The sequence below is a fragment of the Gigantopelta aegis genome, chromosome 6, assembly GCF_016097555.1.
Source record: "Gigantopelta aegis isolate Gae_Host chromosome 6, Gae_host_genome, whole genome shotgun sequence".
NCBI lineage: Eukaryota > Metazoa > Mollusca > Gastropoda > Neomphalida > Peltospiridae > Gigantopelta > Gigantopelta aegis.
The window spans coordinates 20,415,139-20,442,924 of record NC_054704.1 but is presented as its reverse complement, the minus strand read 5'-3'; the positions used below and the strand labels follow the sequence as shown (position 1 = coordinate 20,442,924).

Here is a 27,786-nt window from a genome sequence, read left to right as displayed (position 1 = left end):
TTTATTACCATCCAGTATAGGAAATGGTGTTAAAATATTCTAGGATGCATTTCTAATTTGTTTCCAGTGTGGACTATGGATTGTTTGACAGTTTTGACGAAAGATTTGACTGAATATTTATTGATAAAACTGGAAAGAATATAATGATTAAAGATTTGATGTTTGTGCTTGTATATTATTTAATAATTACACAATTTTTGTCCATCAGTTTTATAAATATTGTTATATTTATTAGATTTTATGTTTTTATGTGTATTATATTGCCAAGTAACTATACTGAAAGCAAACAACAAAATGAAAAAAACTATTCCATGCATTTGCTAAATACTTTTTTTCTGTTCCATACATTGTTTTTCTTAGTGTGTACAATAATTAATGTTTTCCAAATATTGTGTTGTGGGTGAATCTGTACGCAACATAGCATATGTATGAAAATGTGTGTCAAAAACATTTTTCAATAGTTAAGATGTTGCCACTTTTTAAAATTAGTTAATTGGGAGAACAGTTTACCAAATGTACATAACACTTGTTTTAGTTCTGTAATTTTCTACTTTCACTTTTGTTGTTGCCTGTAGTAGTAATTAAAATGTTGTCAATGTACATTTGAAAGTCTGGGTAGGGGTGGGATATTGCAGTGATATGTTCCTAATCTATTCCGGGAATCCCCAACTATTACAGATGTGGAGACCAGTACAACCGACGACAAGATGCTGCGAGAAAAATTTATAACTCTTGTTGGTGCCAGCACCGTGAGTACCGATTTGTTCTGCTATATTTTACAAATCCCCAAAGCGTACTGGAATAGTATTTTTGCAAAACTTGTGAAGTCCAAAATTGGTAAAAAATTAAGATAACCACATAAATTGATTATTTGATAAACTCTGCAAGGTTAGGTGTATAGTGGTTAACCAGGCTATTGACTGCAGTGAGATGACAATTTTCAGCATGAAAAGTAGGCAGCTGTGCAAGGCTTCTATAATTTTTATAAAATCCACTAGCTCATGGGATATAGTGATTTTAAAAATTTACTAGCCAGGATTAAAAATTCACTACCTCTACTTTAAGTTAATACAGTTTTACTAAATAATAGTAATAATCAGATATGTCACGTAAAGAGGGAGATAGAGCTTAAAAACAAACATGGAGGGTTGGTGTGGGAGCAGGATATTCATATTTACAAAATAGACGTAACTGCAGCAGTTGACTCTTTTGTTTTCACTAGCCATCTGGCATGGCAATAATAGTTTACTAGCCTAACATTGAACATCACTAGCCATGGGAATGGGGCTACCATAATCTAGAAGTCCTGGCTGTGTCACTAATAACCTCCACCTGTCGCCCACTAATGGGGAGTTGCCCCATTATGTCATAATGCTGATAAAGTAAAAGAGGCACAGCAATAAAACGTTTCCACAGCATTTTCCAAGGCAGTTTTGTGGTTAATGTTTAAGACAGGAGTTTAATTTGTTAGAATTATAAAATTGAATGTTCCACAGTAAAATAACTGATGGAAATTAAAAACACTGCAGCAATATCCATACCATTGCTGATTGCTGAGGTTAATTGCCAATAGTTGAAATATATACTAGTGTCAGATACTTGAAATTATAGTTGTTTTTATCAAGTTAACAGGTCATGAATGATTCTGTAAAAACACTTCAAATGTTTGCCCATCATATTCATTCTTTGTTGTTTTTTGTTTTAAATTCGCATGTATCTTGTTTCCCTATTTTTGGAATTGTTCCATTTTGTTAGACATGGGATTGTATTTGCGGTCATTTTGATTTCATTAAAACTAGAACTTGAAAAATTGGTTTTATTCAGGAATATCTTTTAGTTTTCAACCCCATCAAGAATACCGTTTGTTTCCCCAACAAAATAAACAAGATCCTGCTTTTTTCTCTTTTTTTAACATCTCACTGTAACATGTTTTAAATATAAAGTGTTACATGAATAAATACATTAGGAATGACCTTTGGCCAAAGTATTTCAAATTTTGTTTGGCCATTGGAAAAATTAATAAATTTATACATATAAAATTATTTTAGACAAAAATCAGTGTTGAAATACTACAAAATGTTAGATGTACAGAAATGCATTGGTTATAGAGATATTCATATTTTAAGCAAGAAAATGTAAGTAAATTGTAATTTTAAGGGGGTAATAATATTTTATTTGCGAAAAAACTTTTAAAATGTCCCTTTAATGATTAAACACAAAACCCCTAGTTGGCAAGATAATTTCTCATATCATTGGATATATTTATTGGTGAATATTAACATCAAAGATTTTTGCAAGTCTTCAAATTGAAATCTCCTTTCTAAGTCGTTACCCTGTAGGATATTATGTGTTTCTAGTTTGTTGTTAGTAAGTGTTGGTATTTACTGAATCTTTATAGGGGATTATTTCTGAAGCCATTCTGAAGGAGCGCCTCGACCAGGAATCCTTGGAAGCTGCCGGATTGATACCATCAAAATTGCAGTTTCAAGCTAAATTTGTCAAAACAAAAACACGACTGTAGTGAGTATATTTCTCTTGTTAGCAAAGTCAAATAAGACCAAATAATTGTTGATATTTTATATTTGTTCATAAATTTTTATACAAAGCAGTTATTGAACTTTAATGTTAGTAATTTGGAAGGTTTTCTGGCATTGTAGCTTAATGGTTTAAAACGTTTTCTTAAATGTTTACCTTTTTAATATAAATAGCAGTTTTTAAACTTTAGTGGTTGTAATGTGAAAAGCTTTTGTGCATAATTTCCATTGATCATAATTACTTTCATTGTATGTTCTATTTCCTGGGGAAAACTTTACAGATGAACAATTATCTATTTTTATCCAGCTACAAACAACAAAAGTTCAATTTACTTCGTGAAGAAAGTGAGGGATACTCCAAACTAGCGACAGAATTGAACCAAGAAATAGCATACAACAAACTCACTTATCCTCAAGTCCTTGAAAACATTAAATCCTTGATTGGTAAGTAGTGCATGTTTGGTCTATTTACAAAACGACTGTTACTTGTAAGCAAATATTTTGCATTTGTTTTTTTTTTTACACCGACCCTTACACGTAGATCCTCATTTAGTGTAATCTGTAAATACTACCCAATCACTTTATGGTACATCGTTCAAAATATTTCTGTGTTTACAGAACATTATTTGTATTTACCACTTGCATGTCACAATTACCAAATGTTTGATATCCAACATCAGTAAACAAGTAGCCATGATTGATTAATCTCTGTGTTCTTTAAAATTATGGTTGATTGCAAATTGTGTAAAGTGCTCCCCTGGCCGATTTTATGCTCATATTTATTTTAGTCTTGGGATAGGGGTTGGGTTTTTTTTTTTTGGTCTCACCTTGACATTCAAAAGGCAAGATATAAGTATTACTTTTCCAAAAGTTGCAATATTGTAAATTTTTCCAGTTAGGACCAACTTTAAAGGAAACATGTCACGAGACCATATTATAGCTCATTTAAAAGCAAAATGATATAAAAATAATATACAAATAAGTTTATAACAATAAAATACGCGTAGTTAACTTAAAATGAAGAAATTACGCCAATCAGTATCAAAGTACGATTTATTCGTGAGCGTGAAGGGAAGTGACGTCAGAGCCGCTGTACTCTTCCATTGTTGTTAACTGTTTATATATGGAGTAAGGGCCTTACGATCTTTTCAGTCCAGCAGTGCCGTACTGCGCGGCCTTTGGGTGTAAAAATAAACAGTTTAAACAATCGGGATTGTCTTTTTATGGTTTTCCAAAGGATTGTATCTGAAGAAAGACGCGTGTATTTTATCGCAAAACAAAAGATTGGACACCAACACCGCATAGTACTTTGGTGTCAGTCTATTTTAGTATTTACAGCCCGGAGCCCGAACGTTACCCATAGACAAAAACAGTACTCGGTTGCGAATGCCGAGGTGTACATTGTACATATTTGGCACAAAGAAACACCTCAGCATGATGTATTTATATATGTTAAAACAAAAATGTCGATTTTTTTTCTCACTTTTTTTTGTTAAAAAGAAGAGATTTTTCATGTTAGCCCTACATAATAAAATCTGTATTCATCGTCCGAAGAAGGAAACGTCAATAATTAATTAAATATGGCATATACAAACATAGGATTTGGCATGAAGATACATCTCAGTATGATGTATTTAAATATGTTTTAAAAAAAATAAAAAAATAATTTTAAATAATGATTTTAATCTTCGGGCGGAGTATGTCACAAAAACGTTCCTCATCACCCGAAGCCCCAAAGTAACACAAAGTTCAATACAAAATAAACGAAATAACTATTATGTTTCATCCACGGGCTGACTTGAGAATCGGAGTGTTGTTTTAGTTAATTGGTCCTTTCTTTACGTGGCCTGCACATGTGATTCCTGATTGGCAGGTGTATGTTGCAGGGTATCGACCAGGTAAGTGATTACTACTGTCTAGACATACGTACAAAATACTTGCCAGTTTTTTAAGATCACAGGGTATTGTGGCGTAACCTGTCGCGACTATAGTACAATGTTAATGGACATTATCAGCCGCCCTGCTTCATTACTGTAAATAATGCTGTAAAACCTTTGATTAAGTAGACTTTCCCATCTAAAATTACAAAACTTACCAATTACGTAGTACCAAAGAAAAGAAAATGATCACATGGGTATCATGAGTGGTCGTTTTTACTCTAACGCACCCTACCAATAGGCCTAATAATATGCTGCTTTTTTTTTTAAAAGAAAGAAAAATACTATAACCCCATTTCGTTCTATTGATGCAAATTGAAATAGATTTAGTTAAAAAGTTGATTATACTCTCAAGTCATTTATGTTGTTTTACAAGTCAGGTTAATGAAAGTGAAGCGCCTTGTAAATTAGAGCGTTTGTTTACACTGTGCATACAGATTTCATTATGTACAGCCCGAACATGAAAAATGAGATATTTTCTATTAAAAAAAAAAAATCCTTTTGTCCTACATTTATATTTTTTACATATTTAAATACATCATATCGAGGGGTATCTTTATGCTAAATATGAACAGTATACACCTCTGCATTAGCATCTGAGTTTTGGTTTTGTCTCCGGGTTACTTTAGGGCTCCGGGCTGTAAATTGGTCGACCGGTCTGGTCTGGCACCATCGGTTTCTTTCTTCATTTACTAACAGCTCATATTGATACGGCAAAACGTTTTGCGAACGAACACTCATTGTTTTGGTAAGCTGTGCAAGTCTTAGATTCTTTATGAGTGGTACGGACTAATGCTTTTAAGTGTACGGCTTCAGATCAAGCAACGCGTCTCTGATGTCACGGACCTCGTGATTGCCGATCTTATTAAAGATCGGCAATTTCCGCTAAGAGGTCGTATCTGGGGGTTTTTTATGGAGATATTTTAAGTAATAAATGTTTGGTTGTTTTTTTGGGTTTTTTTAGGTGATTCAATTTATAATTAATTGTACATGGTTGGTGCCAAATATAGCTTACGTGACATGTTTCCTTTAATGTTCTTTTTTCTCTCTCTCACTTTTGGCTCCACTTCTCAAACTATAGCTCCTTGACCAATGAACCCTGGATAATAGTTGCAGATATACATGTATATTTATCGCTGTATTTTTAAATAAAATGTATTTAAATTACTAAGCATTTAGCTCAATTTTAAGTTTCCATATTTATGTGCATTTCTCACAACTAAGACCTAGATCACTAAAACTTGATTTATAGTTGCATCTTTGAATGTTCATCTCAGTATATGTTTTAAAATTTGAAATTTATTGAATACATTTTATTATTATTATTTTTTTTTTAACCTAACAAATTTAGTGTATGCAGAAGAATTAAAGTTACATTGTTGCAATATTATTAATAAACACAGAAGGTTAAAATGAAAAATTTACATTTCAGGTTGCTTTGACCTTGATCCGAATCGTGTTCTTGACATAATACTGGAATCCTTTGAATGTCATCTGGAACATGAATCTTTCTACATTCCACTGTTACGTGCCTATGTTCTTGACAAACAAACATTATGCCATGTTCTCGGATTCCGATTTCATTTTTATGAGGTATACATTCACATTTTGCAATATGTGTTTTTGTTCTTTATTTATTTATTTATTTATTTACTATATAGAGCACCTGCCTGAGGTGTTTGGGTCAAAGAATCGAATCCCCTTGGTGGACTCATTCTCTGAGGGGTTTTCCACCTGAACCAGTGCCCCACAATTGATATATCAATGACTGTAGTATGTGTTATCATGTTTGGAAAAGTGCAGCAGATTTCCTCTGAAAACTGCATGTCGCAATTACAAAATGTTTGATATGCAATAGCTGATAGTTAATCAATGTGCTCTCGTGGTGTCTTTTAAACAAAAACTTGAGCTTTATTTACCATACATCAAATGAAGTTGGTTAACATACATTAAGATATTTTTACATTATTTTGGGGAGAAATGTAATCAGAATTAAAGTTTGAAATAAACTATGCAGTTTATGTCTAGAATATTTTGTTGTGGGAAAATTGAATGTTGTCAAATACCATGTTATATCTGTAATTTTATCACTAGTACTTCATATTTTTTTCAGCCTTCCCAGGGGTCAGAGATTCCATCATCACTATACAAAATAGCAGCTCTGCTTCTGAAACACAAACTAGTCAGCCTTGATGATCTGTATCCTCATGTAAGTTATAGCCTCGAATATATGTACTAAAATGTTTCTGTGCTCCGAGCCTATATAACTGAGTTAAAAGTTGCTCGGTACATCTTATATACTGACTAATTCTAGTGGACCATCCATTTTTTTTTAACTTAACCTGACCTCAAATGTACATGCATTTTCCTTCACCACCATCCCACCCTCAATTCCTGTCATGGGACTTGATTTATTTATTCTGATGAAAAGAAAAACAGTTTTTCTTGTTTTTAATGTGCTCAATTATGAAATACATTTTAAAAAACTGTTTTGGCATTGGCAAGGTTTATTTTTATTAATGCAAATCATCATTAGATAGTTTGATTATTTTTTTTATATTTTATTTCCTTAGACCTGCCATAGAAAATGTTTTACAGGAGTGATTAATTACTCTACTTACATGGATTATGGGGAGCCTTTTAAAATACTACTATATTGAGCATTGACATTTAATCCTTTTGTGGTACTGTTTTTTGTTGTTGTTTAAATTCACATAATAAGGGATATAAAATTACTTGGGAGATTCTGCACTTAACCTTTAGACTACTGGATTAATTTTTAACAAAACCCACGTTGAGTGGGTACAAGTTTATGATTTTTACTCGCATATATTCACTTAAATGTTTTACAAATACATGAAATAAAGTTCATATATGCAGGGCACAATATTTCACGCGAACCGCCATTCTGTTCGCGTGTCGGTTACGCCAAATTAAATTTATGCGAACCGCAAATCGGTTACGTCATGACCTGTAAACGTTCAGAAATTAAAACTTGCAAACTTCACGATTACAGGAAGTTTATTCATGCAGACATACTACTGGTATTCCGACAAATGTTTTAGACCGATTTTTAGATACTTGATGCGCAGCAAACCAGTAAACAACGTTATATTGCAACAGTTGTAACTTGCGACCAGTCTACATTTTTAAAACAGTTTTAAAGAAATGTGCTTGGACCGCTTGGGACGGCTAAATTTTCTGCTGCTATTTTATCTCTAAAGAAATATATGTAGACATACTATTGGATTGGCTATAATTTTACATATGTTAAAAACAGTTTTAACGTAAACAGGAATCCAAAGTATATAAGTACCATCGATGAAGTGAAAGTAGCATAGCCACCGCAAATCGCAAAAAAGGAATCCCTACAAATGAGTATTTATCTATTTCAAAGGCGTACCGCCCATTACGCACAGTACGCATGTGTGTAATTCAAAAACAAAATCCGGGAATAGGTTGAGGCTGTCTGTAATTGTTCTATAAAATAGACCTCTTAAAATTGACTCGAAAAAAGATTTTCAAAAATGCAAGTTTTCACAGGGGGAGGGCCCTCGAATCCCTCCGCTCGGGCACGCCTTTGGCGTGCGTAATTCTAAGAATATTTCTGGCTACGCCCCTGTATTTGGTTTCAGTACTGGGGCTAATATTCAGTTCTTTTATAATATTGTTAACTTTAGGAAGTATTAAAGACATTTTTTTTTTTTTTTTTTAAATGTTTTCTTTTGTATTTGTTTTAACTTTATGTTTCAGCTAAAAACTATGTGTTTAAAATATAATTTCAACGTAATTTTGAGGTAACCGATCAGATAACCCATGGGTTACGCAAATATAATTCACGTAACCGAACAATTGGTTACCTAGGTAAAAACCACGTGAACCGACTTCCGGTTACCTCAGATTTCGAAATATTGTCCCCTGTATATGAATCAGTAAGTATTATTTTCGTGGGTTTTTTGTAATTTTTATTTTTAGATCAGCTAATGGTGATTAAAATTTGTGGCCAGCTGTCCAGTATTTATGTCCATTATTCCCGATAACAGTGGTTTTCTGACCAGAATTTTTTTTTAAACCTGAACTACGATTCATATTGCAATATTTGGTAATTTTCGTTGTTGGTAAAACGATTAATTTATTATCAAATTAGCTGTCACAATCAGCTATCGATCCCTCAAAATGACCGCGACGTGCCGCCATTGTTGTCAAGCGAAAATACTTGCCGAAAACCACTTTTTGAACTCAAAATTTCAAGGTATTTTCAATTGAAAAAATCAAAACAAAAGCCACCATTTTGAAAAAAAATCTTTTTTCTTTTATTATATTTCCGTTTCCAGTGAGTGTCGTGTGCAAAACGGCGGGAAATATGAATTGGGGAATGCACTGTATACAGTGTACAGTATGTCAACTGACGTGACGTCGGGCAAGATATCTCGCCTGCAGTACTTAGAAGGTTAAACAGCAATATATGTTGCCATTGTGTATATTTAGTTCTGTTTCTACATATTTATTTATATAACTGATGTATTTTTTATTTCAGCTTCTGCCTAATGATGCGGACATTGTCTCATATCACAATAAAGAGGTTTCAGATGCAAAAGTTTATGCCAGGAAACTGAATGTTGTCGTCTTATCCGACAAAAAAGATGAGGATAAGGATAAAGAGGATACTATGAAGATTGATTTGGTAACTAATGACACTACATGTTTGTAATGAAGTGATTTCAGAAAGAAAAAATGTGTTGGCAATAAAGGGAAGACTACTTTGTTTCCAGGATATTGTGAAATCTGTAGGTTTAATTTTTAGAATACTAATAAATAAATAAATAATTTTCTTACATATTTTGATTGATTAAAATTATTTAATCATTTGTTGCAGATTTGTCCACTGCTGTTCAGAAATAATTGTTGGACTTTAAATTTGTTCTTTCCAATATGTCTTGAACCTAAAACCATATGAAACAAATCTACATTTGTTTCTCCTGTGCTCTTGTGTGGATAGATCATGATATTTTTATTCTATTCATACATAATAAAGGTTCGTAAATTTCAGCGTGCTAACAATCAGAAAATTGGATTGTGTGAGGCTCTTCTGGAGATCGGATCATGGGAGAATGCAAAAGCAATTCTTGATCGGATGCCAGAGTTCTTTGCGGTTTCATACAACCCGATAGCCAAGGCACTGTGTACTTTTATTCATGCTGCCATTGAGCCTCTCTACCACCAGTGAGTAGATACATTCTGTGTTTATTGATCTTTTTCTTTACAAAACTGTTTGTATACAAGTATAATGAAAAACCTGATTGGTGAAAAAAAACAAAAAACAATTGCTATTTGACAGTTAATCATTTACTCAAAATGTGTATAGTTTAGCACTTCACAGGTTATTTATAATTGATTTTATAACACTGATGTTTGGATGTCATCTGTGTACAGAGTAATAAATATTTTGTGCATGTGTTACATGAAATTGTTTTTTATCAGTTCTGGTTTACCATAGTGTGAAGAAATTTTATCATTGGATATTAAACAAGGTAAACAGGAGTCCATTTGGACATTGATACTTGTATTTATCAAAACACTGAACAACATTCTGAACTTGTTTATTTTAGAAATTGTGGATTGTCCAGTTATCTCAGGCGGAGGAGGTCAAAATACCCCAGAGATAAATCTGGCATTGAGACTGTCAAGACATTTCAACAACTTTACCAGAAGGTTTTTCCAATGTTGATGTATCTGGGACCACATGCGTCCATTGATCCAGTCTTGCTAGTCAAATTTATGAGAATGGGCAGAGCATTCATGAACAAAGTAAGTTTTTACTATGAAATAGAATACCTTCCTTTTTAACATGTATCATGGCAGTGGGAAGGTGCAATTTCAATAGCTGGGCCTGTGCTTTAAAGAACTTTTTAAGAGTCCAGACTCAATCTCTAATGACGTTACACTCATACAATTTATATGGCATTTTCATGACATTAGTATCTCGCTCTTATTAGTCTTGAGTCTAGACTCTTAAAAGTTTTATAATCACCAGGCCAGATCTCAAGGTTTGTGCCTGACATACTAATGATGTAAATATGCTTACCAAATATGATCACCAATGATTCATATATAAATATATGTCCTGAAGTATGTCAGTTACTTGATACCATGCATGTTTAAAATTATTTTGTATACAGCTTTATTACATACCTATTCAATCTTGCTATAGTAATAAAGGCATTCTGAAACTGAATTTTTTTTTCTTTTTACTGCAGTTAGTGCCTTTTATTTGCGGACGTCATATATGATTTACAAATGACGTCATTTCGTATTTGAAACATTACCCAAGGCTGCCGCAGAGTATGCTTCTTAATGTTAAATGAATCCATGAAAGGAGTTTTTATCATAGATTTAACAACTTGTTGTTATGACGTTAAATTAAGAAAACGTTTCTGTAAAACATAAAAGAAGGTATGTAATAAATACAGAACTTCAAATATGTTGTTTTAGCTTCCTATTTATTGCATTTGTTTATTTTGTGAAAGAATATATGAGGAGTTCAGGCGCAAAACCCAGTAAGTCCATCTGACTTCATTTGTTTTAAAATGAAGATTTTTATCTGATGGTAATTTTAATTCTCACTAATTCCACTTTTCGTGTCATGAAATGGTTATGGAGCAATGAACAAAAAAATATTAATATAAAAAATGAACCTTTATTAAAAAAAACTTGGTAATTGCCAAAATGTGATTGATTTTTCTGCAAAACCAAGTAAGTCCACCTTCGGGTTTCTTTGCAAAACTCAGTAAGTCAATTTCTGGAGACTAGTTTGCAGAATCAAACAACAGACGATTAGAAACATCTTAAAAGTGAAGTTTGAATTAAACATTTACAAAAGAAGAACTTTACTTGTCCATGGATATACCGAAGTTTGGCAGTTGCTGGCCTATTGTTCCTAGCCTTCACAAAGCGTTAAAACTGACACTTATTTAAAACGATTGTGCCATCCCAGTGTAATAACAATGACAGAAACATACTCACTCTAGAATTATAATTATGGAAAGATGACGGAAAATAATGCCAGTTGGGGCACAACATACTCCATCCCCCATTGGAACTCATCAAAAGATTACACGAAAGTTCAGCCAGTCATCTTGCCCCCCTCCCCAATTTAAACACACATCCATCGATTTATTGAAATTGGGCTAGTGAGTGTTAAAGTAATTTTTCACAATATTGAACAAACTGGCACACCACATAATTCCTGGTCACATGTGCGCATGTTACAGGAGGAATCAAATGTTCACCACTGTAGCGAGCTGTTTTGGCTATAGAACGGGCCGAACTTCGTGGCCGACGTCGTTTACGCTTTCCTGTTGGTGATAACATCACAGGTTTGTCAACTACATCATAAGTTTCCATAACTAGCGTGGATAAACTGGCCAAAATCTGAAGGAATTATATGAATTCAGCATGCAAAAATGCTTATCATGGGCGTGGCCATCTTATGCGTCATGTGATCTGATGCGCACATGTGATTGACGGTCTACAAACTACGTGGTTCTGCAGACAAACTCAGATGGCGTTTACGAGGTTCTGCAAAGAAATCGTATTCTAGCTTGGATTTAGAATGGGACTAACAGGCTTTTGAAGCAAAATGTATTTGCTCATCGGGTACCTGGGACTGAGAAGGTTTGTCAACAACTGTTATCTCAATTTTCATGGATGTGGCGTTTACAAGGTTTTGCGCCTGAACTCCTCATGTATTCTTGCGCAAAATAAACTTGTGCAATAAATAGAAAGCGAAAACAACTTATGAATTTCTGTATATTTATCATGTAGGGGGACAAGTATTGCTTTAGCAGTACTCTCAGAATGCTTGTTTATTATAAAATTGATGGTTACCATAATAGTTTTAGGTAATTCTAAAAATATGTTCATGAAATAATTCTTCATTCATAATTTGTAAATGAACAAATGTTACATATTAAACATATAATAAATGTTTGGTTATTTTAGAGACATGACGGCGGTATAGCACCGGAGGACGATGTTGCTTACTATGGTTTTCTGAACGTCCTGGACGATGTGTTGTTGCCATGCCAGTCTCTGTTGCGGTGTAATTGCTGCATAGCTGAAGAACTCTGGAATTTTCTCAAGCATTTTCCTTATGAACTTAGGTAATGACATACACTTTCATATTTTCATATATATTGCTAGGTTTAATTTTAGCTGATACCAAGTAATAAAGGCAGGGGAAAAAATAGTATTTGACAAATGTTTAAGAAATTCACTAGCCGTCACAAAAGCTTTGGCATGTACACAATGTTTTATAGTAATAGTTGATTATTTCCACTAGCCCAGTCCAAAAATTCATTAGCTGAAAAAAAAAAGAAAAAAAATTTCTTTTCTCATCATTAGAAGCATATATTTAACTGTTAACATTGACTCAGGTCTTGCTTTTTACACTTGTATAATTATTTTTGAACAAGTCCCTGTGGCTTATATGTAAGAGAAGGTACATATCTTTTGGCCTTTCTATCTCCTTGTAGTGGGCACTTAAGTATGACAGAATGCAAAACATTTGATTTTTTTTTGCGAAAAATAGCTAGGAAATGTTCATTTACATTATGTAATTTATGTATCACTTAGCATTATATTTACATTTAAAGGCTATATTTCTGGTCATACTAATTACAATATGAATTTTATTCTATTATATTTGCCCATAGCATGTGAAAGTATATGGTATCAATATGGTTATAAGCCAGTGCTCCACAACTGGTGTAACAAAGGTCGTGGTATGCACTATCCTGTCTGGGATGGTGCATATAAAAGACATTTTGCTGCTAATAAAAAGTAGCCTGTGAAGTGTCGACAGCGGGTTTCCTTTCTTTATATCTGTGTGGTCATTAACCATATGTCGGATGCCATATAATCGTAAATAAAATGTGTTGAGTGTGTCGTTAAATAAAACATTTCCTTCCTTTTCTTCAATATGGTTATATTTTAAATGACTTCCCATAATCTATGTTTGATGAACAATTAATCACTCGACTTGGGGGGGTTCTTGACGTGGTCTGTTTCCTGGTAGTCACGCTGTCCAATATACTTTTGATTCAGATTCTCAAAAATTTTTCAGTAATGGCTAGTAAAATCTGAAAGTAACTGGCAAATGGATTTTGGTGGGGGTGGGGGGTTAAAATGACAATCCCTGAATTGTCACATAGTTGTTACCTTTTATATTTATTTGTTGTTTGACTTCAGGTATCGAATGTACGGTCACTGGAAGAACGATGCCTATGGCCAGCATCCGGTTCTCATCAGACGACGAGCAGATTGTCTAGACCGGGCTAAGTACATCATGAAGTGAGTTATCATACAGTTGTCTGCTTAGCATCATCTGTATATCCTTGATACTTTCAGTCACTCAACTATGTACACATGGAAGTATATTATTATCAGGGCTCTCGCTGTCGGTAGCCAAATTAGCCATTGGCTAATTTTTACAAAAAATGGCTAATAAAATTTGCAAGTGGCTAAATTTTGGCTAAGCCATTTTCTGTCTTCTGATGTGAACATAATCTATTCGACACCTCAAACATAATAATACTACCAAATATTCAATTAGCGTAATAGCGATCTCGTGACCGGTAACGAGAAACGGTGTCATGCAGAATACAGCGTAGGCCTTATAATGACTATTAATGTTTGCTTATTTTAATAATCACGGTTATTAATTTTAACGGCATGCATTCAACATGTATGACAGCAATGTCTGGAAAATCTGTAACTTGTTATTTTTATGTTGTAAAATCTTTGAACCAAAGTAGGCTATTAAAAACAGACCGGCAATGCGTGTCAATTTGAATACACATGCCAGTTCAGGGCCGAAAAACATGTAGGCTATCTCAAGGGCTGAGTTCAGCCAGACCGAGCGAAAACAAAACGTTCGCTAGACTGGTTTGTGCGCTTCACGTTAAACCAAATGGACACGACGAACACCAATCAAATAGTTCGCGAACGTTAGGAAGAACGTTCGTTGGCTGAACTGAACAGCTCTCGGTGGAATATACGTCACGCCTCAGTCAGCTGACACCCGAGTGTCAAGAGACATCGTTGCGGACATTAAACAATACGATTACGCAAAAGTAAATCTTGATGTAAATTTGTAGAAAAACAATAGTTATTTGCATCAATGAATACCTAACTGCAGTTTGTGTTTATTCCTTTGTCTTTGTTAATTTCGTACCCATGGTCGAGAGCACACATGTAAGTCGCGATCACCGGAAATGAACATGCAGTATTTAAATTATACAAATTGCAGTTAAATGTACACTGAATAAAATTAGTTTACAATAATCATATTTGTTAGATAATTTTAGATATAAATTTGTAAGACTGTGAGGTGACATTTAATAAGTTAGACGGATTTTAAAAAGACCGTAAAAACAAAATTATTTTATTTATTTTTTTTTTTTTTAATGAATGGAGTATACTATGAAGTCGGCATTCTTAGCCGGGGTATTTTGTAAGCAGAAATCACAACAAACATTTAACACGACGCTGAAATCAACCGCAACAACATGGCACAAATTATGAAATTGTTTGGGGTGGGGAGTGATAAGCAATTCCAACTAACATAAAGATTGCTATTTAAAGAAATAATGAGCTCTATATATGAAAAAAAGCTCTCAAATTTTTATTTGGAAAAAAGGAAGAAAGAAAAAAAAAACGCCATCCATAAACATCCAACCCACCCCTATATTTCTGTATGTTTGTTAATTTAATGCCATAGGCCTTAGAAGTTGGGGTGGGTGTATGGGGTACTGGCTTCAAACTCTGAAGATGTTGCATAACCCCATCCCAACCCCACCCCCGCTGAAAAATCGAAGTAATATATTAACTGCCCCTACCCCCATTGAGATTTTGTTATTCCTATTTATTCCAGTTTGTACACAATTAGCTGAAAAAGATACATTTTCATATTCATATATAAATACTCTATACAGTACTGTGTAAAACAAATTTGGCTAAAGCATTTTCAATATAGCTAATAAAAATTCCATTTGGCTAATATTTTGGCTACAGGTATTTTTAATCCAGGGTGAGCCCTGAATTATGGTTAATGTTGATATGTCGAGGTATTTGCATCCTGAGGACACGAACACATTAATATGTACCAAACTAACTGAACTGAACCTTTATTTCTCTCAGGCCGTAATCTACGTGATTCAGTATTGAGGAGAACTGATGTGAAATGAATAATGATTTAAAAGTTGCTCCAAATATATAACACCATGACATATAAATCTTAAGCATCTATAGACAATATGCATTTCAGATATTGATAATTCTTTCCTCTTTGTTGAGCAAGTGTGTCTTAGATGGAAAAATAAGTTGTATGATTATGCAGCAAGACTAGTTTTTAAAATGTCACCTTAAAATTTGATGACACTGCATTATACAGTCAAAGACAAAGTATGTTACCTTTGAATTGCAAATTCTAATTTTATCTTACAGGCGACTTTCCACAGAAACCATAAAGCCATCTGGTCGTCAAATTGGTAAACTGACTCACAGCAATCCTGGAGTGGTTTTTGAATATGTAAGTAAATGCTGACGGACAGAAATATGCATAGCTATGCAGCATTTAAGTCACACAGAAATAGAATTATAGATATTTAAAGTTATAACCTCAAATATGTGTTTGATATTAAGCTTTTTTATTTTTCATATGAGCTATTTAATTTTAAATTCACTCTTTTTCCAATTTAACTCCCATAGAAATCTATTATTAGCCTTTATGAAGTTACAAAGAGTCTTCACTTTGAGTTCTCTTGTTATACAATGTACTAAAAAGATGGCTGCAAGACTTCTATGTTAATAACAAGGGTATTAGAACTTTTGTTTTATTTGTTTTTGGTATTAGTAAACTGTTATAGGAGGTGGAATTGCAGCTTTAAACCAACATGAGAAAATGTCTTTGTGAACATGAATTGACTTTATTCCTGACATTTTTTGTTGAACTTCTTCCAGATATTGACCCAGATTCAGCGTTATGACAACTTCATTGGACCAGTGGTGGACTCTCTCAAGTTCCTCGGCCCAATGTCCTATGACATGCTGACATGTATCCTCTAATTTACTGTTAGATTACCAATATGTGAACCAAACTTTGTTGATTACATTTTTGTCTCTTTAGGTATATAAATGATTTATTATTAAAGGAAAAAAAGAAAAAGTAATCAAATGCAGTCATGTGGAATATAAAAGTTGTTAAAATTTTGTCATTGGAACTTTGCAAGTCTCATTGAATGATCAACATTTTCACCACTTCAGGTGTATTTTGTATAATCCCAATATTAATTATCAATTCTTGTAACTTCAAGTGTTTGTATAGCAAAGTGTTTTATAATGAGATGTTAAATGAAGGAATTTATTTTACTTTGATCAAATTATTTTACTTAACTGTTCAGATTGCATCATAGAAGCTGTGGCTAGCCCAGAAAGAGAGAGACTGAAACATGATGACACAAACATATCATTGTGGCTCCAAAGTAAGAACAGAAATAAATGATAATTTTAAATATCTTTAATTAATGGCAGCATGAAAACTGAATCGTATAATGAATTGTGTGGTATAAGTAAATTGTAGTAGTAAATGTAAGTTTATATTTGTTTTGATGTATAAACTAGTCTTATCAAGAAGTCTGGTTAAAAAAAGAAAATTATCATAGTTTTCTGAAATTTTTGCCATTTATTCCTGAGGGGTGAGACTTGGCCCAGCGGTAAAGTGCTCGCTAGATGCGCGGTCGGTTTGGGATAGATCCCCATCGGTGGGCCTATTGGGCTATTTCTCGCTCCATCCAATGCATCACGACTGGTACATCAAAGGCCGTGGTATGTGCTATCCTGTCTCTGGGATGGTGCATATAAAAGATCCCTTGCTGTTAATCGAAAGAGTAGTCCATAAAGTGGCGACTGCGGGTTTCCTCCCTCAATATCTGTGTGGTCCTTAACCATATGTCTGATGCCATATAACCGTCAATAAAATGTGTTGAGTGCATCGTTAAATAAAACATTTCCTTTCCTTTATTCCTGAATATTTTGTATGTTATGTAATATGAATGTTTTTATTTTTGTAGGTTTGGCCAACTTTGCGGGATCTATATGCAAGAAGTATCAAGTTGAGCTGGGTGGACTTCTGCAATACATCACTAATCAGCTCAAAGCAGGAAAAAGGTGGGAAATTGTTTTATTGCATTGTTTATCAAATGTAACTTTATTTACATTTATAATTGTTTGTATCACCATACAGATTTTGGGGGAGCTTCATCTTAACCAAATTAAACATCTTAATTTATTTTTTAATTAATGCAATATAATTTTGTAATTTTATTTTATTGAATGGGTTTTTTTTTTTTTTGTCTGTATGTTTTCAGTTATGATCTGTTACTGCTGAGAGAAATAGTGCAGAAAATGGCAGGGATTGAAATCTCTGAAGAAATCACCAATGACCAGCTTGATGCCATGAATGGTGGGGAGCTACTTAGGCAAGAGGTAGGCTTGATTTATTTTTAATTTGTGATTGTGTGTGGGTTTTTTGTGTTTTTTTGTTGTTGTTTTTTTATGTTGTGAATATTCTAACAATAAAATAGCCAGAGGCAGTAGTTTTTTTTTAATTCTTCAATACTCCTGGATTGTGATCTGTTAAAGTAGGCATTTTTTAATTAAAAATGTAATTGTGTATGCATTAAAAAAAATCATTATTGTTAAAACAAAGAGTTGAAATAACAAATGTAGAACATAGACCTATTGTTTTTAAGAATTTTATACGATTGTCATAAATACCCAGCTGATGGTAGCTATTTTCAATAGTGTGATTCAGAAATTTTATTATTCGTAGGGAGGATATTTTGCTCAAGTGCGAAACACGAAGAAGTCATCGACCCGCCTGAAGGACACTGTTCTTGAACACGACCTGGCTGTGTCACTGTGTCTCTTGATGGCACAGCAACGGGATTCAGTGATATTCCAAGAAGACGCTGAAAGACACTTAAAACTTGTTGGAAAACTTTATGATCAGGTTAACTCTTTGTACTAATATTTTAGAAAGTGTTTAATAGTTTTGTCCTGTATCTCTTTTATTTTTGTTACCATTAAGGCTGTTACAGTAGTCCCTGCTAATGAATTCTCCAACTCGTTTTCTCTTGTGCCTGTATTTTGTGGCTATTTTATATTGTACATCTGTCATTCTTCAGTTACTGTCATGTCAGACAATTTCTGAAGGTTCTATTGTCAATTTTACAATTGTTAAAAAACTGATTGACAAGGTATTGGTCCATTTATTGAAATACCTAATTGGCATCTTCCAAACATTTGCTACATTTTCAGTTTAAAAAAAAAGTTCCAGATATTTTCAATGATGGAATGTAGTCCGTTGAGCACTCATTTGAAATGATTGTGCCAGGTTGTGGGATTGATTTGCTTCATTGCATTTGGTTTCCCTCATTGTAACCAGGATATAAAAAGCTATTCTTTATTTGATAAAAAGACTTCATCCTGCTAGTCACGTAACCATGAAATATGTTCTGCCATATCACATTTATGTTATATTATCTAATTATATTTAGGGTTTTTTGTATGTTTATTTCAGTGTCAGGATACTCTTGTTCAGTTTGGAACGTTCCTGTCGATGCAGCTGAGTACAGAAGAGTTTGTTAAGAGATTACCATCCATTGATGTGCTGGTGTCGGAATACCACGTCCCAGCAGATGCAGCCTTCTTTCTTGCCAGACCATTCTACGTCAATGCAATCAATGTAAGTTCTTTTTCTTTTCTTTTTTTTGTATATTGTATATCGGATATACTGCACATTCTTACCTCAAAATTACTATTATTACGCCCCTGTTCAGTGATGAGGGCAATATGTAGCTCAGTGGTACAGTGCTTGCCTGAAGTGTGATTAGTCATAAGATAGATTGCCTTCTATGGATTTGAGACCGGCCTCGGTGGCGTCGTGGTTAGGCCATCGGTCTACAGGCTGGTAGGTACTGGGTTCAGATCCCAGTCGAGGTATGGGATTTTTAATCCACATACTGACTCCAAACCCTGAGTGAGTACTCCGCAAGGCTCAATGGGTAGGTGTAAACCACTTGCACTGACCAGTGATCCATAACTGGTTCAACAAAGGCCATGGTTTGTGCTATCCTGCCTGTGGGAAACGCAAATACAAGATCCCTTGCTGCCTGTTGTAAAAGAGTAGACTATGTGGCGACAGCGGGTTTCCTCTTAAAAACCCAGAATGACCATATGTTTGATGTCCAATAGCCAATGATAAGATAAAAGATCAATGTGCTCTAGTGGCATCGTTAAATAAAACAAACTTTACATTTTTTTTTTTCTATGGACTTGAGTGTTTTCCATCCCATCTCTTGCTTCTTAATGTTAGAAATATCCTTTTAAGACTTTATTACTCAGTATGGGTGGCAGCAGGGTTTATTCTCTCTTAATCAAGCCTTGACAAAAAATAACTTGTTTATAAATGTGCTTAGGTGTCGTAAAACAAATATTCCGTTGATATGAATTAGTTTAAAATAGTTAATATTATTTACCTAATTATTATTATTGTAATTAGAATAAGTAGGGTTAATTTATTAATATTCATTTTTTAAAGGTATTTAATAGTAAAAATTTATGAATATGCCTGTTTTGTGTTTCCAGACTAGATATGAAGAACTGAGAAGGATTGACAAAAACAATAAACAGGCATCCAGCTCTCTGAAGGTAAATCTATTTTATTATCATTTGTCTAGTCAGGAAAAATGGTTAATGCCTTTAGAATATTCTTGTTGAATTTATATTAATATTGTTTCAAAAGTAAGACTGCATTAAGTCTTAGCAGTCAGCTCCCATTTCTCACAAACAAAAAGTCCTGGATCAATTGATCTTGGATCATATTCTTTTAAATTAACTGAGAATTTGACCAAATATTTTAATAAACTGAATCAAAGCAATTTGTCTAAGGCAGTTGACCTATACCAAAACAGCTTATGGTAGGTTCTACAGTTAATTGTGCAGACTTGTTTTTTTTTTATTAGAGTTGTTCCTAAACTGCGATTTGCTTTCTTGTTTTAAGACTCAACGGTACATTGAAGCAGCCAATGAGGCAATGACTCCTGCTTTGGATCTTGTGCGACCACTGTACCAAGACAAAATATGGGATGACATCAGGTTTGTTATAGAAGTATATTGATATCAGTAAAGCAAGAAATCTTTGTTTAAATGACACTTTGGCATATTATTATCTATAATTATTTGTGGTTTTAATTACACCTGGTCTCCTCAATTTGATGGCCTATGATCAGATGTAGGTAAATGTATAAAGGCTAGTCATAGACTTGTATGCATGTTAAATGTTTAGCCAATCTGCATAAATATGGGGGGGGGGGGGGGGGGGGGGGCTAATCAGAAGTTAAACCAATAGAGTTAAGCTGGTTAACCCTAGTTCTGACATGTCACTGATAATGTAAAAGTTGCATTTAGTTACATTTAATATTCCTGCTGCATGGACATTATTGTGCAAAAATATTAAAATTTTAAAAACTTTGGTTTCCATGATTTTTTTTATCATTGCCATTTTTACTCTTTATTACAGCACTTTGTTCTACATAATGTTTTGGTTTACATGAGTTTCTAATATTACCATTTTAATTCTTATTACAGCCCTCTGTTCTACATGACGTTTTGGACACTATCCATGTACGATCTTTATGTTCCAACTGCTGCATATGAGAAACAAATTTCTCTACTGCAACAACAGATCAGCCACATTGAAGACAATAAGGACATGGTAGGTAGCTTTGTGTCTCTACTATTACAAGTAATTTTAAGAATTAAAGAGACCAAATTTAATTTCACACTGTTTTTTATTTTTTATTTGTCACCTGAGAGTTTTCAAACAGGTTTGATTTATCGTATTTTTCTCTTGTCTTGCACAGCAAAGCAAGAAGAAGAAAGAGAAGGAGAGGTGTACAAATTTAATAGAAAAGTTGAAGGACGAGGAGAAGAAACAGAATGATCATGTGAACCGAGTTCTGGGAAGGCTGAAACACGACCAGGACAAGTGGATTTTGTCTGGTAATTTTCATTCATATTTCATATTCATAGGATTTGTTAGTTTTATTAAAATTTATATCAACTTTAATTTGCAGTTGTTGTAGGACTAAGTTTATGTATAATTTTCCTAACCAGCCGTGTATTTGTAATATTTTATGATAAATACAGTTTTTTAATAATGTGCATATATCCTTTCTTGTCCACTTGTAACATTTGAATGCATCTGAAATAAATGTTCAATTTCGACTTTCGTAAGTTCAGCTCATAATTTTGATCTCATTCTGGTTAAGAATTTCAAATGTAATAAGGCTTCTTTGTAATAATCAATATTGTTATTTCAGAAACACACAAGTGTGGTAATCTGTTTAAATTACATGCTTTGTTGTTGAAATTTTCAGTATGAATCCACAATTTTTACAAAATCTTGTGTTTTGGCTACATGTATACTATGTTGTTTCCAGGGTCGACAAAGAACGAGACTGTGACTCAGTTGCTTCAGCTGTGTATATTTCCACGGTGCTGCTTCACGGCCAGTGATGCTCTGTTCTGTGCCAAGTTCATCCACGTGCTGCACGACCTCAAGACGCCCAACTTTTCCACACTTATCTGTTTTGACAGGGTACTGCGCTTGTATTGTTAGAGAATTCATAAATATCCTGCAAATAACAAAATGCTTTAAAACTGATAAATGTCATTATTTGGGACTGTTTTTGTATGAAACTTCATTATACAAGGGAATTCCTTTTGATACGTGTATGTAATTCTATAGATATGACAACAGTTATTCAAGTCGCTAGTTCTAAAAGGACAAGTTAAGTTTATTGCATTGTGCAGGTTTAAGAATGGTTAAATCACGTTTTTATATTTTGTAAATCCTTGAATAGTAGACTGCCTTCATTATAAGCCGTTCCAGCCAGTGCACCACGACTGGTATATCAAAGGCCATGGTATGTACTACCCTGTCTGTGGGATGGTGCATATAAAAGATCCCTTGCTGCTAATCGAAAAGAGTAGCCCATGAAGTGGCGACAGCAAGTTTCCTCTCAATATATGTGTGTTCCTTAACCATACGTCTGATGCCATATAACCGTAAAATAAAATGTGTTCAGTGTGTTGTTAAATAAAACATTTCCTTCCTTCATTCATTATAAGCCTGCCTCGATTAGAGACCGGATAATAGGTTTCCACATGAATAAAAAATATTTGGAAGCCTACATTGGATAACCTTATAACAAGACCATGTTTAAAAAAATTCTATGCAAAAAATAGAAGCCTGTCTTGACTAGAGGCCGGGTCTGAGAGCATCACGAAAAAATAGAAGCCTAGGCTTTTGATGAATATCGTGCAAATTTAACAATTTCACTTAAAGACAAATATTTGCACGTTAGTGACTGATGATTTCATAGCTGGGAAAGGAATGCAAAGTTCAAAAAAGGTTTTTGTATGTTGTGTGTATTAAATATTGTTTGTTTGATGTTTTCAAATATTCAGTGATGTTACTAAACTCCGTGACTAGCTGTACATCAATATTAAAAAAAGTAAATATTGCTTGTTTTGTATTTTCAGATATTCTGTGATATTACCTATTCTGTGACTAGCTGTACAGAGAATGAAGCTCATCGGTATGGGCGATTTCTGTGTGCATCCCTGGGGACTGTGATGAAATGGCACAGTGACATTGATATTTATGAAAAGGTATAGTATGAAATGCTTAATAACAAGGTTCAAAATATTAAATTCAGATTTAATTGTAAACATAAATCAGTGTGCTCTAATGGTGTCATTAAACAAAACAATCTTTAAACAAACAAAACTTAATTGTAAACATATTTATAGTTGCACCAATGATGACAAACTGCCAAAGGTGATTGTTAGTGATTCCTAAATGATAGGCCTGAGGTGTGATTAAAATATATTGATAATTGATTTTGCAGTGTCAGGGTATTTCAGTTTGAGTAAATATATATACGGTGAACTGTGCCATCCATTTATTTTATTAAATCTGAATGAGTGAAGGTTACTTGAAGAACAGACTTGATGACATGTTACCTAATATTTTGGTACGTATGCTTTAAGATGCTCGCTTGATGATATCTGAATGACATTCAGTGTCAATGTGTAAGTACCTTGAATTTTCATCAGTGTTTTCAATGGATGCCGACAATATTTGACAACATTGAATATTGTAGTGAAGTAGTTCATTATTTATTTTCGTAAGACACAAATTTTATTTAATGGTAGCTCGCCACAGAAAATAGCAGAATTTTGGTGCATGAAGTTTACAAGAAAAGGAAAGAAAAAGTGTGTGTAACGTCTTTTGTTTTCGGCACATGATCAGTTAGATTCAGATTCGTTGACAAGTGCTAAGGAAACATTTTGCAATGACACCACTAGAAGAGTTTTTACCTGATGCTTGTGAAAAAATCAGTTGACCAATGTATTCAGGTGGAAACATACGTGAAAAACAGCCTTGTACTGTCTTTTTTTATTTTGTGATCCGATTATATTTAGCTGAATTAACCTTAGGGTTTTGGTAACTGAAATACCAGAATTGCACATTTGCTGATACAATTTACCATGATGATTATATGGTAATGAATCACTATGAATATTAAATAATATCTGTGAACATGTTGACATACAGACATACCAGTGATGACAAATTGCCTACATGTGATTGTCAGTGATTTTTAAATGATAGGCCTGAGGTGTGACTACTACTCGTCTTTTATTGAAGTAAAAAGGTGAGATACAGGTTCTTATTTTCTGACGTCGATGGCATCAACTTTTGCATTTAGCTCAGTGTTAAAGTTTTGTGTTTATCTTCGTTTCTCATAAACTATAATTACTACGTCAATGAAACTTGGTTTATAGTTACATCTATGAAGGCTCATCTCAATGCATGTATTAAATTAACATTTTAATTGCATATTTTATAAAAACGTTTTTTTAAAAACATATTGAAATGAACATCTATGGATGCAACACTAAAGGCAACACACCACCATTCGTGTCGTTACTTGCTGTAGCAGCTGAATATTGTCCAGTTTAGGAAATAGTTCCTCATAAAAAAAATAATAACAAATTCTGATATGCTTTTTTAAATCTTACTTTGATGATTATACGTAGGTTGACCTCTGTAGTATTTAAATAACCCATTGTTTTGAAGTTGTATGTAGTACTAACTGATAACAAGTGGTGTGGTGCCACTTGTATAACAGTAACACGAGGCAGTGGTTGGGCATAGAGACCATTAATTGAAAACATTTATGGTCAACCTATGTTGATTTTTACATGGTACATGTCAGTTGAGAGCACTCCCTAAAATTAGTAGTCACAGAATATATTCTGACATAAAAATTTGTATTGAACTGCATGGAGTAATTAATGGGTGTGTGTAACCTAAATAGGTTTGTTTAAATGCACAGAATTCTTATTTGTAAATCATGTCTCTTATATTTAAAAAAGACTAATTTTGAGATTTTGCTATAAGTACCTTCAGAGGTGTATACCGTATATCTTCGCCTATAAGTCGAAATTTTTTCACCCAAAAATTATTTTATAACTTGGGGGGTCGACTTATAAGAGGGTGAAAAAATTTCACCCAAAAATATTACCGTTTTGGGGATTATTTTACAAGTTTTATTGTTGAAGTATGCCCTGTATTTATACTCAAATATGTTAATTTGACACATTTATTTTTTTATAACCTATTTTTGGGGGCATTATAACGGTTTTGGTTATTTGAAAAGGCGTGCGATCTCACTCACATGTCAAGACAACAGTCCACTTAGTTAAAATAACAGTCATCACTAATAGCAAAAATGTAAACAATACTAACTACCTGTTGCCTGAGTTTATTTTGAAATCTGGTCACTGGCATTAATGGTTGTTCAGACAATGTTTTGTCGGTGATTAACTTCATGAATATTAATGAGCTTTCCCATAAAATAGACTGATCTCTGCAGTTCACAAGAGAAATAGGGTCACACATCATTTGGTACAAAAACCAGTGTACTTTTTAGTTATCCTCCTTACATGTATTAATATGGCGGCAAAACGTTATTAACCGATGATACATGTACTTTCAGTTTTATCGTAGTGATCTGCTGTACAGTGCCATACGGTAACAGTCAAACAGCTTATTTACTAAGAGAATATTTCGTTTTGATGGTATGTAGTTTGATTGGAATATTATTGCGATGTACAAAACGTGAAAAACAAAGTTTGTAAAATATTTTATTTTGTTCAGATATTGTACAGTATTGTTCTCATGTGCGGAAAATAAGAAATACTTCAATATTTATACATTGTTTTTCATGGGTCGACTTATAAACGGGTCAATAAAAAAATATGTTTTCAGGGCTTGAAATTAGGGACTCGACTTATAGCCGAGATCGACTTACAGGCGAAGATATACGGTACTTGTTGGTATCAATATATTAACCAAATTGACTTAGCTAATGGTCATGTAATGATATATGTGAACTTTATTACATAAGGACATACCAATGATGAAAAAATGCCATACATGTGATTGTCAGTGATTTTTAAATGATAGGCCTGAGGTTTGTCCGATTTTATTTTTGTCATGTAATTAATAAAAGTAAAAATTTAACTTTAGTTTTAACGACATCACTAGAGCACATTCAAATAGTAATCATTGGATGTCATACATTTGGTAATTTTGTCATATAGTCTTATTTAGAGGAAACCTGCTACATATTCCCATTAGCGGCAAGGGATCTTTTATATGCACTTTTCCCTCAGACAGGATAGCATGTATCACAGCCTTTGATATGTTCCAGTCTAGGGACACTGGATGCGATAGGGAGAAAAAAACAATCGGCAAATGGTATATGTATGCTTCGTTTAAGCTGAAGGGTTACCCAAACAACTTGCAGTAGGTTTTTCCTCTTTAGACAAGTGTTGCAGTTGTCATATTAAGATGCTTAATAACCGTAGTTTAAAATGTGCTGGGGTGTTTGAGCTTTCCTTTTCTTATTCTAAAAAAAAAACCCAAATGTATCAAAGCAAATACATTTTGTGTGTGTTCGAGTTTATAAAAAAATACATCCACAAAATTCATCTTTTATTTGTATTTGGTGAATTCTCCTCAATCTTTAGACTTAACGTTGTTAGCCACAATCTAAAATGTGGTATGAATTAATAATAAAATTCATTGACAGAATTCATCTACCATGTGCATTTGGGAAATTAGCAAAAATCTGTTAAAACTAAATGTTAGGAATGGACTCAACTAAAGTACTATAAGAAGTTGATACATGGTGTTAGGAGTTGACCAGAATGATTTGTCTAATGGATATTTAAAAATATAAGTGAACTATTTTTTTTACATGTGCACACACCAGTGATGAAAAAAAGCCATACAAGTGATTGTCAGTGATTTTTAAATGATAGGCCTGAGGTGTGACTGCATTAGGGTATCATGTATTAAATTAAATTTTGATAATTTTTATAAAGTTTTGTATTGTGTTTCTAGAAATGACTGTATACTGTATATATGTTGTATTAATGGAATATGTATGCTAGTTTTAAGCTGCTGGGTTTTGAAACAAAATAAGTATCAAGTGTTGCAATTTACCGTTTTCGACACACCCTATCACAGTAGTTTCAAATATGCTGTGGGATGTTAAACACACTTTTCTAAATGAAATTTATTAAAGTAAAGCAGAAATTTTAAAAATTCTCCTATTAATTTATAGCAAAGTGAATTCACTAAATTAATCTGCTAATTGTATTTGGTGAATTGGACATTGGCTACTTGAATTAATCTTAGTGACTGACTCGCTTAAAAGTACCATTATGATTGCATACTTGTTGATGGGAGTTGACTAGAATGCCTTGGCTAATGGACATTTAATGATGTAATTTATGTGAACCTTTCTATATAATACACGTACACACCAATGATGAAAAAATGCCATACATGTGATTGTCAGTGATTTTTAAATGATAGGCCTGAGGTGTGACTGCTTTAGGGTATCTTGTCAGTATTAATTTAGATGTTGAGTACTTTGCCAAGGCTTGTATTGTTGTGTTTCTAGAAATGACTGCATACTGTATATGTTGTATTAATGGAATATGCTTTTAAGCTGCTGAGTTAACCAAACTTAATGTACTATAATAGCCCAAGTTTCAAATATGTTGGGGTGTTAAACACCCTTTTTGTCAAACAAAATGACCCAAAA

The 27,786-nt window shown here is 33.4% G+C and overlaps 1 protein-coding gene across 2 annotated transcripts in view; it reads left to right on the top strand.

Annotated features, from left to right (window-relative positions):
• LOC121374238 (THO complex subunit 2-like) overlaps positions 1–27,786 on the top strand; it is a 73,029-nt gene that overhangs the window by 3,818 nt on the left and 41,425 nt on the right. For both annotated transcript variants that reach the window (XM_041501249.1, XM_041501248.1), the window contains exons 4-26: positions 679–749; positions 2,399–2,520; positions 2,842–2,978; positions 5,904–6,064; positions 6,585–6,680; positions 9,009–9,155; positions 9,522–9,694; positions 10,081–10,279; positions 12,473–12,633; positions 13,721–13,822; positions 15,977–16,061; positions 16,493–16,586; positions 16,933–17,013; positions 17,602–17,698; positions 17,899–18,016; positions 18,363–18,542; positions 19,113–19,277; positions 20,180–20,242; positions 20,595–20,689; positions 21,182–21,308; positions 21,457–21,595; positions 22,036–22,193; positions 23,141–23,269. In XM_041501249.1, the coding sequence (XP_041357183.1) occupies positions 679–749; positions 2,399–2,520; positions 2,842–2,978; positions 5,904–6,064; positions 6,585–6,680; positions 9,009–9,155; positions 9,522–9,694; positions 10,081–10,279; positions 12,473–12,633; positions 13,721–13,822; positions 15,977–16,061; positions 16,493–16,586; positions 16,933–17,013; positions 17,602–17,698; positions 17,899–18,016; positions 18,363–18,542; positions 19,113–19,277; positions 20,180–20,242; positions 20,595–20,689; positions 21,182–21,308; positions 21,457–21,595; positions 22,036–22,193; positions 23,141–23,269 (2,900 nt within the window). The remainder of the gene's footprint in view (positions 1–678; positions 750–2,398; positions 2,521–2,841; positions 2,979–5,903; positions 6,065–6,584; positions 6,681–9,008; positions 9,156–9,521; positions 9,695–10,080; positions 10,280–12,472; positions 12,634–13,720; positions 13,823–15,976; positions 16,062–16,492; positions 16,587–16,932; positions 17,014–17,601; positions 17,699–17,898; positions 18,017–18,362; positions 18,543–19,112; positions 19,278–20,179; positions 20,243–20,594; positions 20,690–21,181; positions 21,309–21,456; positions 21,596–22,035; positions 22,194–23,140; positions 23,270–27,786) is intronic.